The following is a 16,591-nucleotide window of genomic DNA, read 5'->3' on the forward strand; positions in this document are numbered from 1 at the left end:
GAAGTAAAGTGAAATAGGAATAGTATGTTGTACTGACAAATGCTTAGTTATGGTTGACTTACACATGAGTTCTATTATCTAAAGAACTGTAGAGTGTACTTGATCATTTACTATACATTTGCCCTGTCCAAATACCCCCACTTGCAGTCTTTGCACTTGACCACATGTCTACTTACATGACGTATTTCCTGTCTTTGGCCCAAGTGGGTGTGAAGAAGTGCGCAAGTGTGTGTAGAACTTTTGATTACCCGATGGGACACACTTATAGTCTTGCAAAAAAATTCAAGTTTACAGAGATTTTTAAATTTTCATTCTGAATGTCTGCTCAATCACTATGTAACTAACAGAAGACACAATTTTAAAATTGTGGTGCTTCTAATTAAGTGATAAAAAGCAGTTGCAAATATTGTACAAAATACACACACGTATATGGAAATGTATTATGTAATATATCACATTATATTTTTGCAGTATATTCCCATTTATGCTTGTTCCGCAAGGGCAGATCTTGCCAGCTTCTCTTCGCTTTTCATATAGGGGGCGCTCTGGCGCGCTTCAGTCCGCCGGTAAAACCACTGAAGGAAGAGCGAAGGCTGCCGCGCTGAGACTGAGGTAATGTATTTTAGTCGCTTGTGATTGTTGATTTTCTGTCTTTGGCGTTTTAATGAGTTTAAGTTAAGCGTTTCCTCGCTGTTTATTCCCAAAAAATCTAATACTAAAATACTACTGTAAAAATACTACAGTAACCAGACATTTTACCACAGAAATAAAATAATGACATTTGTAGTAAAAACATAGTTTAATTTCCAATGCTGGACACTGTTAAAAGGACTCACAATATCATGTTTAATTTATAAAATATGCGTTTGTTAAACATAGCAACTAAGTGTTAGATAATGTCAACAAATAATGATAAAATAATGTCTGACATTCCTACTCATTAATGAAACTAAAAATAAACACATCTAAACATTCATTTGTATCTGATTAAGTGTTAGTATTTAGTATGTAATTAGTATGTTTTAATGTTCAGAGCAATGAAAAATACTATTTTTATTAACAGATCAGTTCAGAGTAGCTCTGCTTTCATTTTGAGTATGATCAGATCTTTATAAATGTGTCTTTTCGTGATGTGTTTGTGTTCAGATGTTGAGCATGAAAGTGCAGATGGACGTGATCTGCTGTAAATCAGTAGGAACTGATCTGTCCATGCTGGATATTGAGGATTTCATCAGTGAAATCTGTCAGCTGAAGAAAGAGGTGGCGTCACTGGAGGCAAAGCTGAGAGAAAGAGGAGACAAACCCAACAGAGAGGTTTGAGCGGCTCATTTCATCCTTCAGCTCAATCAAACCAAAGTTTTGTTAGCTTCTCACTTCTTACGCACATCTCAAATTAAACCAGCAGCTAAATATGCTAATCTAATCACCAATATAACCACTAGAGATAACTGCTGAGTGATGAGGCTAATATCAACAGGTTGTTGTTTATTTGTGTTTGTCAGGATCTGGAGAAGGTTTCAGTGTGTGTGACTGATGGGACAGAAGCTCAGGATTCAGTCTGGAGATCCAGAGACACACAGGACTCAGAGCTCAGCCTCACTTTACTGTGTTATACTGACGCTCAGGATCATGGATCCGCTGATCAAACCTCTGACTGTAACGCTGGAGAACAGCAGATGCTGCAGACGCCGCTGAAGATGTGCTCCGTCAAACTGGTGGACTGCAGGAACCTGATAGAGAGCAGAGGAGAAAAAACCACAGCAGAGGAACAACAACAGAGACACGAGGAGGATGGGATTGATGATTATAATGAGGAGGATGAGAATAATAGAAATGATGACGATAATGATTTTATTCCTTCGGGTATGTTTCTTCCAATCAAAAAGTAATTTTTTGATTGAATCACTTCCGTGGTAAAAATCATTAATTATTAACTTAGGGGCTAATTACATGACACCTTTTTAATGGCTTTTAATGCGTTTTATCTATACATAGGGAAAGGAAAGGGAAGGAGGCCTTCACACGGTATAGTTTTGTTGATACTTCATGGCTCTGTTATCTTCATGTATAGATGCAGGTCCTTCATCTCAACTGAAAACAGCCCAGAAGTGTGCAGGGCAACCACCCAGTAGAGCATTACAGTCTTGACCTTGAGGTCATGAACGCATGAACTAACTGTTCCGCATTTGTCATTGAGATCATATGTCGTAGTTTAGATATATTTTTAAGATGGAAGAATGCAGTTTTACAGATGCTAGTAACATGGCCTTCAAATGAAAGATTGGTATCAAAGAGCACACCCAGGTTCCTAACCGACGACGAAGACTTAACAGAGCAGCCATCAAGTGTTAGACAGTATTCTAGGTTATTACGTGAGGAAGTTTTTTGTCCAATAATTAGAATCTCTGTTTTTTCAGAATTTAGTAGTAGGAAATTACTGGTCATCCAGTTTTAATTTAGCGAAGTTTCGTCAGGGCGCGAAGAAATATAGAGCTGAGTATCATCAGCGTAACAGGGAAAACTAACGCCATGCTTCCTAATGATATCTCCCAAGGGTAGCATGTACAATCAATATGACATCTCATCGTTTACTACTACAGACTGATAACGGTCAGATAAGTATGATTTGAACCATGACAATGCAATTCCACTAATGCCAACATAGTTTTCGAGTCTATTTAAAAGAATATTGTGATCGATAGTGTCAAATGCAGCACTAAGATCCAGTAACACTAATAGAGAGATACAACCACGATCTGATGATAAGAGCAAATCATTAGTAACTCTAATGAGAGCAGTCCCAGTACTATGGTACAGTCTAAATCCTGACTGGAAATCCTCACAGATATTATTTCTTTCTAAAAAAGGAAAATAGTTGTGGTGAAAATAATAGCCAGCTTAAAAGTTTTTGGTACGTATCCTAACGACAAAGATGAATTAATGATATTAAGAAGAGGATCAATGACCTCTTGAAGCATCTCTTTCAATAGCTTTGACATTTTAATACCATTTTCTTTTCAGATGAGAATGGCAGTTCATCTACTGATGAAGAAACAGTCTCAACATCAAAAGATCAACTGAAGATCAAGAGTTTTTCCTGTACCACCTGTGGGAAAACATTGAGTTCACAGCGTAATTTAGCGAGACATGAGAGAACACACACAGAACAGAAATATTTCACCTGCAAGATATGCAACATCAGCTTTCCTACCTTAGAAGAGAGGAGACGTCATACAAAAGAGCACAACGTGAAGAAGGAGTTTCACTGTGAACAGTGCGGGAAGGATTTTTTCACCACACCTTCTAATATGAGAGTTCACACAAAGTCACACACTGGTGAAAAGCCTTTCCAATGCAGCGAATGTGACAAGAATTTCAGTACCAAAAGAAGTCTTACTGCTCACAAACGAATTCACACGGGTGAAAAGCCTTTCCACTGCAGCGAGTGTGACAAGAATTACACCACCAAAGGGAATCTTGATGCTCATATGAGAATCCACACGGGTGAAAAGCCATACAAGTGCCCTCACTGCGAGAAGAGCTTCAACCACAAACCCCATCTGAAGACCCATGTGCGTGTTCACACCAATGAGAGGCCGTACCAGTGCAGTGAATGTGGGAAAACCTGTAAGGACTCAAGTTCTCTAAGATCACACCAAATAATACACTCTAAGGAGAAACCATATCAGTGTTCACACTGTGAGAAACGATTCCGTCACAAATGTAGTTTGATTCATCATGAGAGGACTCACACCGGAGAGAAACCGTTCCTGTGCTCCTACTGCGGGAAGAGCTTTTCTAATCCAGCTCATTTTACATTTCATCAAAGAGTTCACACTGGAGAAAGGCCGTATCACTGCAGCGTTTGTGGGAAGAGTTTCAGTAAATTTGATACCTTACAAAAGCACAAGAGGATTCATACAGGAGAAAGACCGTACAAGTGTTCTCGGTGTGACAAGACTTTCGCTCGATTAGACATCCTGAAGACTCATGAGCGAGTTCATACAGGAGAGAAACCTTACCGCTGCTCCATCTGCGGCGAGAGATTCACTTATTTAGGTAGTTTTTATACTCACCAGAAGAAACACACTAAAGAACAAACTGCTCCAGAATCATCATAGTGTCTTTTCATCAGTAAATCTGGATAAAAGACTCATCCTGAAACTGTACATTGAGATCTTTCTGCCAGTAGGGGGCAGTGTAGCATTGAGCTTTCATGTGATTTGGGAGAGTAGAGATGGATTGAACCAAACTGTAAATAAAATTGTGTTCGACTGAATAGAACAACGATTGTACCTTAAACGTGACAGATGAACTCGATCTATTAAAGGGAACCCCTGGTGTTAAGACTTGTATGGCTTAATATAACGTAAATTATGTATCTTACAGAAATATGTACCAAAAAGCTGCACAATGTGGCATCATATTTTATATTCCAAGGTTGTGTTGCGTTAAAAATAGCAATATAACAGTGTCAGTATCAGTGAGTGCAATCATTTGACATCACGCACAGTGCACCAAATTAAAATGGTGCCGCCCATTGTCCAAATCGGTCCAAATATGTCATGGGTTTTCTACTACATATTTCATTAAGAGACATAATTTTGTTATATTAAGCCATACAAGTCTTAACATTCAAAATAATATCTATGAGTGCATGCAATGCTGTTAAACGTGTTGAAAAGTGGCTTAGCCTAAGTATGATTGTAAGGCCTTTTTTCCATTGTTGGATGGTTTTCATTAGGGTGAGTTTTATTTCATCAAGAAAGAGGTTTTCCTTTCACACTATGTTATCAATTTTTAATTTCATGTGTTTTCCCAGAGCGTTTGTGCCACCATTCCAGGTGAGATATTTACCGCAAAAAAATTAATCATCTGGGTGTAATGCAGCATGTTTTTTTTATGTGTTTTTTTGTATAGGCTACATAATTTCTATTTAATGTAAAGATTTATTTGGCATTATCTCACGTGAAAACTAATTTCAGCCACGTGTACAGCTCTCTTTTTTTTTTGGTCAGTACCATCATAGCAATGACCTTTATTTTTCCTCAGTTCATAACGAGCTGAACTGATTCGGACACTAGAAATGCAATAAAATACGGTAAGGAAATAAAGTAATGGCGCAGTAAACATGACAAATCAAGTACAAAAAATAATAACAGTTAAAACTTACATCGATCATCATTTGAACATTTACCATAAAAAACAAGCATAGTCTGTTAAAAAAAAAAACAGTCGGGTGTTAGCTTACGGTTTTGGCGGCATTTTCACGTTCGTAGCTGCGCCACTGAAATTCAGCTTATTTTTGATCGCGGAACGACGGAGAAAGTAGACACTACTGACTTGCAGGTGTTACAGGATCCTGTAGGGGGCGCTCTGACGCTCTTCAGTCCGCCGGTAAACCGCTGAAGAAAACGAAGGCTGCCGCTGAGGAGGTATGTTTTGTATTTTTAAACTGTTTGTGTGAATGTTGATTTTCTGTTTTAGTGTTTTAATGAGATTCTTCTTTTTATCCTTAAACATGATGAAACACTTTTAAAGAAGCTTTTCGCTTTTTATTCGTAAAGAAATGTGGTTACGGTTGTAAAATCATGGTTAATTAGAATTAACCATGATTTTACCACAGTAACTACATTTGTAATAGTATCACATTTATCATTGCTTATTACAACATCTACGTTTTAATTGTGATATCTGTTATAAAGCAGTTAACACGTTTAATTTTAAATGCTGGACACTTAAAGGAAGCTTAGAAACAATATCACAGCAATGTTACTGAAATCTTTATTAAATCCAGCAGCTAAATTTAACTGTTAGATAATTATCCCGTATTATAATATTTTTACAATCATGAAACTAAACATAAACAAGTTATGTCAAATTAATATATATGAATATTCTCTGAAATTACAATCTCTCCTTGTGTAGTTCTGTTATCCTTCATAATTCTAAACAATCATTTTGAGTTTGATAAGTGTCAGTCAATTATAAATGTGTCTTTTAGTAATGATGATGTGTTTGTGTTCAGATGTTGACCATGAAAGCCCAAATGGATGTGATCTGTAAATCAGTAGGAACTGATCTGTCCATGCTGGATATTGAGGATTTCATCAGTGAAATCTGTCAGCTGAAGAAAGAGGTGGCGTCACTGGAGGCAAAGCTGAGAGAAAGAGGAGACAAACCCAACAGAGAGGTTTGAGCGGCTCATTTCATCCTTCAGCTCAATCAAACCAAAGTTTTGTTAGCTTCTCACTTCTTACGCACATCTCAAATTAAACCATCAGAAAAATATGCTAATCTAATCACCAATATAACCACTAGAGATAACTGCTGAGTGATGAGGCTAATATCAACAGGTTGTTGTTTATTTGTGTTTGTCAGGATCTGGAGAAGGTTTCAGTGTGTGTGACTGATGGGACAGAAGCTCAGGATTCAGTCTGGAGATCCAGAGACACACAGGACTCAGAGCTCAGCCTCACTTTACTGTGTTATACTGACGCTCAGGATCATGGATCCGCTGATCAAACCTCTGACTGTAACGCTGGAGAACAGCAGATGCTGCAGACGCCGCTGAAGATGTGCTCCGTCAAACTGGTGGACTGCAGGAACCTGATAGAGAGCAGAGGAGAAAAAAACACAGCAGAGGAACAACAACAGAGACACGTGGAGGAGGAGAAGAATTTTAATAAGGATGATGAAGGAAATGATGCTGAAGATGAAGAGAATGAGGAAGAGAAAAATAAAAATGATGATAATGATTTTATTCCTTCAGGTATGTTTCTTCCATTTATCATCTTTTGTTGTGGCAAATCATAATAAGAATCTTGGTTAAAATTTAGTTGTGTTCCTAAGTCAGCAGGTGCAGACATTATTTACTGTGAACCAACATGTTATAAACACTGTATCACAGAGATGAATTGATGTATTGGCCAACAAACGGTGGGGAAAAACGTGACCGCAACTCATACTGTGTGTGAAGAAAATCTCTCGTGTTGAATTTATTTAACAGTTAGCCACGTTAAAGCAGGCTCTATTTGACCCTATGAATCGCCTGTAGTTCAAGCCAGGGTTGCCAGGTCTGTCTTTTTTATTTTCGCTACATCAAACATTATTCTATAAGATATTTGTGCTTTGTTACTCTTGATAAGAAATAAAGTCTCCGTTTTCTAATTCTGTCCATTTTATCATGAAATTCAAATAAATGGCATTTTGCCGCTCTTAAATGTGACGTGACCTATTGCTTTAGCGCCTTAGATCATGCGGCAGTGCAGAGTGCAAGTCTTTTCTTCCACATTAATAAACGTAATATCTCGAAAAACATGCATGAAAGGTATGTTGAAAGATACAGTAGCCTACAACTCACTGGAATATATCATGTCTCATGTAATCACTTAATCTGTGTTTAAACCATGGAAGGACATCAATGAAGCAGCTTGTGAACAATATGTCACACAAAGTGTCACATTTACATCAGGAATGTTTTCCAATGTTCACAAAAAATAAAAAAAAAACCTAGAGAGGAGCTTATTTACTGTTAATTATATGTTTGAATACATTTGCCATGAAGACAATTAAGTCTAAAAATTTAGTATCGGTATCATCAGCAGCATCACAGTTTCAAATTCGTTTTGATTCATTTCTAAGCTCTGGAAGTTATAAACAAATATAGATAGATATTATAGAATTTCTATATGATAAGTTGAAGATTCATTAAATCTATTTCCTTATTTTAAAGTTTGTTAATTTTAAGTAAGACATTTTAATACCTTTTTTTTTTTCTTTCAGATGAGAATGGCAGATCATATTCTGATGAAGAAACAACCCCAAAATCAAAAGACCAGCTGAAGGTCAAGAGATTTTCCTGCTCCACCTGTAGGAAAACATTGAGCTCAGAGATTAATTTAGCGAGACATGAGAGAACACACACAGAACAGAAAGATTTCACCTGCTGGATATGTGAAATCAGCTTTCCTACCTTAGAAGAGAGGAGACTTCATACAAAAGAGCACAAGATGAAGAAGGAGTTTCACTGTGAACAGTGCGGGAAGGATTTTTTCACCACTCTTTTTAATATGAGAGTTCACACAAAGTCACACACTGGTGAAAAGCCTTTCCAATGCAGCGAATGTGATAAGAATTTCAGCATCAAAAGCAGTCTTACTGTTCACAAGCGAATTCACACGGGTGAAAAGCCTTTCCACTGCAGCGAGTGTGACAAGTATTTCATCACTAAAGGGAATCTAAACTCTCATATGAGAAGCCACACGGGTGAAAAGCGACACAAGTGCCCTTACTGCGAGAAGAGTTACAACCACAAACCCCATCTGAAGACCCATGTGCGTGTTCACACCAATGAGAGGCCGTACCAGTGCAGCGAATGTGGGAAAACGTTTACAAACTCAACTTGTCTTAAGTCACATAAAAAAATACACTCTGAGGAGAAACCGTACCAGTGTTCACATTGTGATAAACGATTCCGTCACAAATCATATTTGATTTATCATGAGAGGATTCACACCGGAGAGAGACCGTACCTGTGCTCCTACTGTGGGAAGAGATTTTTTGATCCATCTCATCTTATACTTCATCAAAGAGTTCACACTGGAGAAAGACCGTATCACTGCAGCGTTTGTGGGAAGAGTTTCAGGAAATGTGGTACCTTGCAAAATCACAAGAGGATTCATACAGGAGAAAGACCGTACAAGTGTTCTCAGTGTGACAAGACTTTTGCTCGATTAGACATCCTAAAGACTCATGAGCGAGTTCATACAGGAGAGAAACCTTACCGCTGCTCCATCTGCGGCGAGAGATTTGCTTATTTAGGGGGTTTTCAGACCCACCAGAAGAAACACGCTAAAGAACAAACTGATCCAGAATCATCATAGTGTTTTTTCATCAGTAAATCTGGATAAAAGACTCATCCTGAAACTGTACATTGAGCTCTTTCTGCCAGTAGGGGGCAGTGACGCATTGAGCTTTCATGTGGATTGGGAGAGTAGATGGATTGAGCCACACTCTGTAAATTAAGTTCTGTTCGAAAGAATAGAACAATGATTGTGTCCTAAAATTGACAGATTTAAGTCTACCTATTATAAGCCTCAAAATAGTATCTGAGTGCTTGCAACACTGTTAAACGTGTTGAAAAGTGGTTTAAATTATGATTGTAGGACTTTTTTCCATTGTTGGATTGTTTTCATTGGGATGAGTTTTATTTAATTAAGAAAGAGATTTTCCTTTCACACTATGTTATTCATTTTCAATTTCATGTGTTTTCCCAGAGCATTTGTGCCCCACTTTGTAAGGTGCAAAAAAAATAATCATCTGGGTGAAAATACAGCGTGTTTTTTGTAGCAGCTACATAACTTCACTTTAATGTGCAGATTTATTTGGCATATTATCTCACGTGAAAACAAATTTCAGCCACAGCTCTATTTTGTCTTTTTCTTTTTGGTAAACAGTACCATCATAGCAAGAAATGGCCGTTATTTTTCCTCAGTTCATACCGAACTTAACTGATTCGGAAGCAGAAATGCAATAAAAAACGTACGATAACGTTATATCTATGTACAAATCAAGTACAAAAACAACAGCTAAAACGTACATTGTGCTCATCATTTAAACAGTTTAACGTTTACCATAAAAACTATTGCCTTTTAAGTTAACTAAAAAAAAAAAAAAACAACACAACAACAGGCGGATGTTAACGGTTTTTGGCGGCATTTTCACGTTCATAGCTGCGCAGCTGAAATTAATCTTATTTTTGATCGAGAAAACGATGGAGGAAGTTGCTGTAGAGTAGATACTACTGACTTGCAGGTGTTACAGGATCATGTAGGGGGCGCTCTGACGCTCTTCAGTCCGCCGGTAAAACCGCTGAAGAACAAAGGCTGGCGCGCTGAGACTGAGGTATGTTTCTTGTTGTTTTTTTTGTTTTTTTTTAGCTGTTTATGTGATTGTTGATTTTCTGTTTTTAGTGTTTTAATGAGCTTCTTATTTGCTTTTTATCCTTAAATAGTAAAATAATTAATCATGATTTCAACACAGTAACGTGAAAATAGTATAGACACGTTATCATTGCTTACTACAGCATCTGTGTTATAACTGATATTTGTAAGTTACAGTTAACACGTTCAATTTTAAATGCTGGACACTTAAAGGAAGCTTAGAAACGAATATCACAAGAATGTTTTGGCTAATTTCTGAAATATGTGTTTATTAAATACAGCAGCTGAATTTAAGTTTTAGATAATAATGTATTACAATGATATTCTTACAGTAATGAAACTAAACGTAAACATGCCTAAACACTGAAATTTATATTTATGAATATTCTCAGAAATAACAATCTGTTTTTCATAATTTTAAACAGTCATTTGAGTTTGTCAAGTGTCAAATACATCTTGTATTAATGATGATGTGTTTGTGTTAAGATGTTGAGCATGAAAGCGCAGATGGACGTGATCTGCTGTAAATCAGTAGGAACTGATCTGTCCATGCTGGATATTGAGGATTTCATCAGTGAAATCTGTCAGCTGAAGAAAGAGGTGGCGTCACTGGAGGCAAAGCTGAGAGAAAGAGGAGACAAACCCAACAGAGAGGTTTGAGCGGCTCATTTCATCCTTCAGCTCAATCAAACCAAAGTTTTGTTAGCTTCTCACTTCTTACGCACATCTCAAATTAAACCAGCAGCTAAATATGCTCATCTAATCACCAATATAACCACTAGAGATAACTGCTGAGTAATGAGGCTAATATCAACAGGTTGTTGTTTATTTGTGTTTGTCAGGATCTGGAGAAGGTTTCAGTTTGTGTGACTGATGGGACAGAAGCTCAGGATTCAGTCTGGAGATCCAGAGACACACAGGACTCAGAGCTCAGCCTCACTTTACTGTGTTATACTGACGCTCAGGATCATGGATCCGCTGATCAAACCTCTGACTGTAACGCTGGAGAACAGCAGATGCTGCAGACACCGCTGAAGATGTGCTCCGTCAAACTGGTGGACTGCAGGAACCTGATAGAGAGCAGAGGAGAAAAAAACACAGCAGAGGAACAACAACAGAGACACAAGGAGGATCAGATGAAGGTTGATGATGATCAGATTAAGCATGAGGATGAAGATCAAAATGACGATGTTGATGATGATGACGATTTTGTTCCTTCAGGTATGTTTCTTCATTTTATGTCCAGAAATGCTGAATGAGCAAGATAATTATTATTATTTTAAAGATATCATGTATATGCTGACCTAAATTTGAGACACTGAGAATGACAAATCATGAGCTGCACACTGATTAAATAATAGACTTTGTATTTATTTATTTATTTATTTACAACAAAGCTTTTACAGTTTAATAACTGCACTGAGACATCACAATTTCAGTTTTATTTTGACTGATCATTCAGCCCAAAAAGGGATATATAGAGAAAGTTTGATATTTTATGCCCATTTTGTTCCTTTCAGATGACAACGCTGGTTCGTCTTCTGATGGAGAAACTGCCTTTACATCCAAAGAGCGACAGACAGTGACCGACTGTGGAAAAACATTCAACAAACAGGAAAATTTAGCGAGACATAAGAGAAAACACTTGGAACAGAAAGACTTTCCCTGCAAGATATGCGACCTCAGCTTTCCTACTTATGCAGAGAGGAAACTTCATTCAAAAGAGCACACCGTGAAGAAGGAGTTTCACTGCGAACAGTGCGGGAAGGATTTTTTCACCACTCCTTATAGTATGAGAGCTCATATAAACACACACAGTGAAAAGACTTTACAATGCAACGTGTGTAACAAATATTTCCGCACCAACGCACATCTTACATCTCATATGAGAATCCACACGGGTGAAAAGCCGTACAAGTGCCCTCACTGCGAGAAGAGCTTCAACCAGATGACCCTTTTGAAGAACCATCTACACAAACACACCGATGGAAGGCCATATCAGTGCAGTGAATGTGGGAAAAACTTTACAAACTTAACTCTTCTAAAGTCACACCAACAAAGACACTCTGATTTCAAACCCCATCAGTGTTCATACTGTGAGAAACGGTTCAATCATTTGACTCACCGGAAAACCCATGAGAGGATTCACACTGGAGAGAAACCGTACCTGTGCTCCTGCTGCGGGAAGAGCTTTGCTAGTCCATATTCTTTCAAAGTTCATCAGAGAGTTCACACTGGAGAAAGACCGTATCGCTGTGGTGATTGTGGGAAGGGTTTTTATAAGCTAAGTGACTTAAAAATACATCAGAGGACTCATACAGGAGAAAAACCTTATAAATGCTCAGATTGTGACAGGAGTTTCACTCGATCAAGTGACCTGAGGATCCATACGCGATGGCATACAGGAGAGAAACCTTACCGCTGCTCCATCTGCGGCGAGAGTTTCTCTTTTAAATGGGCTTTTCAGAGTCACAAGAAGAAACACACTGAACCAGAATCATCATAGCTTCAACATAAAATCATTAGTGTAAATCAAAAAACAAGCATCAGTGTTACTGGAACACTACTTTGTGGTTTTTAAAAAACCTAAAACTATTTTCTAGGGGTGTAACGATATATCGCAGTACGATATTTTGCGATGCAAAAATGTTACGATATGCATCGTAGAGTGATGGCGATACTTTTACGATATGACGGAAGTCTAATCTTAGTGGTTGAGCTGCCGACGTGACCTACTCTGCAACATGGAAGTAGCAGTGAGAGAAGCTGTGTTGTCACCGCATATTAAGGGTGCGTCTCAATCAGCTCTCTAGTTCAGTAAGTGTTTCGCGCACACATCAAATCTTGCAAGTAGGTTTAAACGTTTCTCGCGTCAGTCTCTTGCTTGGTCGCGTGAGAAAAGTTGTGGCTTTCTTTCACCGCAGTGCCACAGCAACAGCTGTGCTCACAGAAAAGCAAAAGATGCTTGCGATGCTTTGCTTTAAGAAGTTCTGTGGGGCCGTTCACATATTGCGACTTTTCTGCGTGCAAGTCAGTTATTTCAAATGTAGCCATGCGGCATGGGCGCTCACAATGGAAGCAACACGGCCGTGACGCGTATGCGGTGCGTTTTCCAGACGCATCGACATGAAAAATTCTCTACTTTTCAGAAATCCGCAAGCAGACGGCAAGCCATGTGACAAGAACCAATCGATCAGCTATGGCCTTTCCGTAACAAAACATCAAAATCTCAGCCAAACAGCTGATCATAGCTGTACAAGGTGTTTTTATATTTAGTAGTAAAGCTAATGCAAGAGCTAGAAATCATTTTATCCTTTGCTGAAACTTCCTGATCCTCTTGGCGAGCGCGGTTCATGGTTTTTTTTTTTGTTTTTTTTTTTTATGCGAAATGTGAACGGTCCTTTAGGATTCTTAATTCTAAGTTCATGTTAATTTTTTTTTTTTTTTTTTTTTTTTCCAGTGACAGACAGACCTATTCAGCTGTTAATTTGAATAGGCTACAGAAGGTTTTTATTAAACCTTGAAATGTGATCTTGTATGTACAACAAGGAAAATTATTGAAATTTGTTAATGTTTTTTAATTAAATTTAAATTAAAATTTCTGTTTCACTTTGTTCAAAATATCGCGATACGTATCGTGACCTCCATATCGCGATACGTATCGTGACCTCCATATCGGGATACGTACCGCATAGTGAGCTGAGCGTATCGTTACACCCCTACTATTTTCTGTCTAGAACAGGGGTGCCCAAACCTGCTCCTGTCCTGCACAGTTTAGCTCCAACACCTCAAACTCGTTGTTGTGCTCCTCAAACCAATCCTGAACCATTTTTTGCTTTGTGGCAAGAGCATTATCCTGCTGAAAGGCCACAGTCACCAGGGAATACCGTTTCCATGAAAGGGTGTACATGGTACGTGTCAAAGTAACATCCACATGGATGGCAGGACCCAAGATTTCCCAGCAGAACACTGGCCAAAGCATCATGATGGAAGGCTTGTTCAAGATGCAACGGAACAGCACAGACCAATCGGTGTGACATCAGAGAATGCCGCGGGTCCGTGGAAGCGTTTGTAGAGAATATGACTCCTTGTGCTTTTGGATCACTCTCGCAGTGCTTTGGTGTTGTGCATCGATCAATCTGTGCGGTGTGGATGCATCACAAACAAGCCTGGTGTGTTTGTGTTTGGTGCTAGTGTTGATGTGAAAGATGAGACATATACAGTGACGTAAAGGCCTGGCTCTGTGCTGGCTCTTGCCCGTGGAAAGGCAAATTGGTTCTTAAGAAAAAGTGATTCATCAGACCAGGCCACCTTCTTCCATTGCTCCGTGGTCCAGTTCTGATGCTCACGTGTCCACTGTTGTCTCTTTCGGCGGTGGACAGGGGTCAGCATGGGCACCCTGACTGGTCTGCAGCTATGCAGCTCCATACGCAACAAACTGATGCACTGTGTATTCTGACGCCTTCCTATCAGAACCAGCATTAACTTCTGGAGCAATTGGAGCTACAGGAGCTCGTCTGTTGGATCGGACCACACGGGCCAGCCTTCAATGAGCCTTGTCTGCCCATGACCCTGTCTCCGGTTCACCACTGTTCCTTCCTTGGAGCACTTTTGATAGATACTGACCACTGCAGACCGGGAACACCCCACAAGAGCTGCAGCTTTAAAGGTTTACTGTAGCCGAATACATAACTGAGTAGTCGCATTTTTGTAAAGGTAGCGTTTAATTTATAGCATGAACAACTGTTTGTCTATGAACATAGACGTTTGTTGGTGTTTGTTGAAGTATGCACTATAATACAGCTAACTGGCTAGTGAAGCAAAAATGAGTTGTACAGTGTACGGTGTACACAACTCTTCCGCTTCCATTATGCTGCACCACATGACCTCGCCCACTTTGTTGCATGTTCCCGGGGGCGTGTTTTGCAGGGTTTATGATGTCACCAACCCAGGAAGAAGCTTGTTGTAGTCCAAACCGGTCGTTTTTGTAGGCATTAAACTGCCATAACTTTAAAAGACAATATCTCCATTTGCGTCGAACTTTGAGTGTCGTAACTTTGCAGATACTGTTTATGCTCAAGCAGCAAAATTACACACTAACTAAAGATAAAAAAGTGAAATCGCATTGAACCACCCCTTTAACATTAGTTACAGAATAGAATGTGATTCATTTGAACTTTTAACATTCAATTTAAATAAATGTAATTGCACAAATTATGTATGCTACAATTTCCATTACAATTTTTTGTGAAGTAACTCAAACATGTATTTCTTTCCTCTGATAAGCATTGTCCTGTTTGAATGAAGTGTCAGCAGAGAGCGAACGATCTCTTGTGATTGATTGGTTCTGTCTTGCTGCATTTGCATGTGTTCAGATGGGCAGGAAAATAGTACTACAGAATTATTCGGTAACGCAGGTGTTCATCTAATTCAATGCATTATGTACATATTAAATTTCTTGTTATATAAACAAAATCACTGGTAAAAAACACATCTTAGTATCAGTAATTTTATTTGAGTTTCAATACTATATCAGTATCGATTCGCCCATCCCTATCATCCATCCATTTTCCAAACCGCTGGATCAGTGTGGCTACAGCTTAGGTAAAATTCCTTTTTAAGTGATCATTAAATTCTTTAATTAAGGTTTATACATAGTTTGCATTAACAGTTCAAGATAAATCTTTTCATTACTACTGAAGTTGCCAGTTTGCAAATAAGCACAAACTACGCAAAAGCGGCAGTCCTTCCTTTTTAGAAAGAAAGTGTAACGTCTCTCGCCTACGCCTTCTGTATTCAACTTACGGAAAAAAAGCAAAACTGACGCAATGCTTTCTTACAAAGTTGAATATGGAAGGTGGTCTGTGGAAACTAGTTATTTTACTTTTTAACTTGTCAAATATGGTTATTTTTCTTACACAAATACATCACTTCCCTTCAGAAGGCCTTCATTAAACCCCCAAGCCGTGTGGAGTACGTTTATGATGGATAGATGCACTTTTTTTCAGCTTCATGCTCATTTTTTTTTCCAATTCACTGCAGTTATAAAGCTTGGATGTGTCAGGATATTTATTAATATATCTCAGATTGTGTTCATCAGAAAGAAGAAAGTCATATACACTTAGGATCGCTTGAAGGTGAGTAAAGCTTGGGTTAAATTTCATTTTAAGGTGAAATAATCCTTTAAAGATTAACAAATACTGTAACAAAAATTTTGCTTATTGATAATTAAGACCCTATTGTAATGTTATGACATTTTTTGCATTTGTTGTACACATTATTTAAAGTAATTTAATGTGCTTGTTCTTCTACAGAAACAATGGGCAAGATTTCAGGATTACACATTGTAGGTTTAAACACAAACACATTTTCAGTGTTTAGCCAAAATACCTTGTGTAAAAATGCTCTCTACATTTGTTTTCAGATACTTGGATCCAAACACGGTCTATCCGAACCTCTTTCTATCTGAGAGGGACCGGAAGGCAAAGCACGTGAGATGGAAGCAGCCGTATCCAGATCATCCGGAGAAATTTGACTGGCAGCGTAAGGTTCAGCCTTTGGACAGCCTTTACATGATGTGCTGATAGAACATGATGAAAGTGTTTTTTATGATAATGGGAGTAAGAGAAGAATATGAATCACTTCAC

General features: G+C 38.4%; 2 protein-coding genes across 3 annotated transcripts; both read left to right on the top strand.

The window, feature by feature from the left end:
• The first annotated feature begins 1,541 nt into the window (after positions 1–1,541).
• On the top strand, positions 1,542–8,889 carry LOC137032475 (zinc finger protein 585A-like). Its single transcript, XM_067404239.1, has 7 exons — positions 1,542–1,863; positions 3,022–4,120; positions 4,825–4,844; positions 5,359–5,435; positions 6,029–6,193; positions 6,382–6,772; positions 7,786–8,889. Exons 1-7 carry the CDS (start codon positions 1,677–1,679, stop codon positions 8,883–8,885), a joined length of 3,039 nt encoding a protein of 1,012 aa, XP_067260340.1. The 5' UTR covers positions 1,542–1,676; the 3' UTR covers positions 8,886–8,889.
• A 902-nt stretch (positions 8,890–9,791) lies between these two features.
• Positions 9,792–16,503, top strand: LOC137031921 (zinc finger protein 25-like). Of its 2 annotated transcripts, XR_010896627.1 has the most exons (6): positions 9,792–9,906; positions 10,431–10,598; positions 10,787–11,165; positions 11,465–16,081; positions 16,259–16,290; positions 16,369–16,503. XR_010896627.1 is itself a non-coding variant. In XM_067403306.1 (4 exons), the coding sequence occupies exons 2-4, from the start codon at positions 10,431–10,433 to the stop codon at positions 12,448–12,450; spliced, it is 1,533 nt and encodes a 510-aa protein (XP_067259407.1). In that variant the 5' UTR covers positions 9,792–9,906; the 3' UTR covers positions 12,451–16,167. The 2 variants fall into 2 exon arrangements, 1 of the variants encoding a protein (XP_067259407.1); XM_067403306.1 differs by lacking the exons at positions 16,259–16,290; positions 16,369–16,503 and having other exon boundaries at positions 11,465–16,167.
• The last annotated feature ends 88 nt before the right edge of the window (positions 16,504–16,591 follow it).

The sequence above is a fragment of the Chanodichthys erythropterus genome, chromosome 12 (assembly GCF_024489055.1).
Source record: "Chanodichthys erythropterus isolate Z2021 chromosome 12, ASM2448905v1, whole genome shotgun sequence".
Taxonomy (NCBI): domain Eukaryota; kingdom Metazoa; phylum Chordata; class Actinopteri; order Cypriniformes; family Xenocyprididae; genus Chanodichthys; species Chanodichthys erythropterus.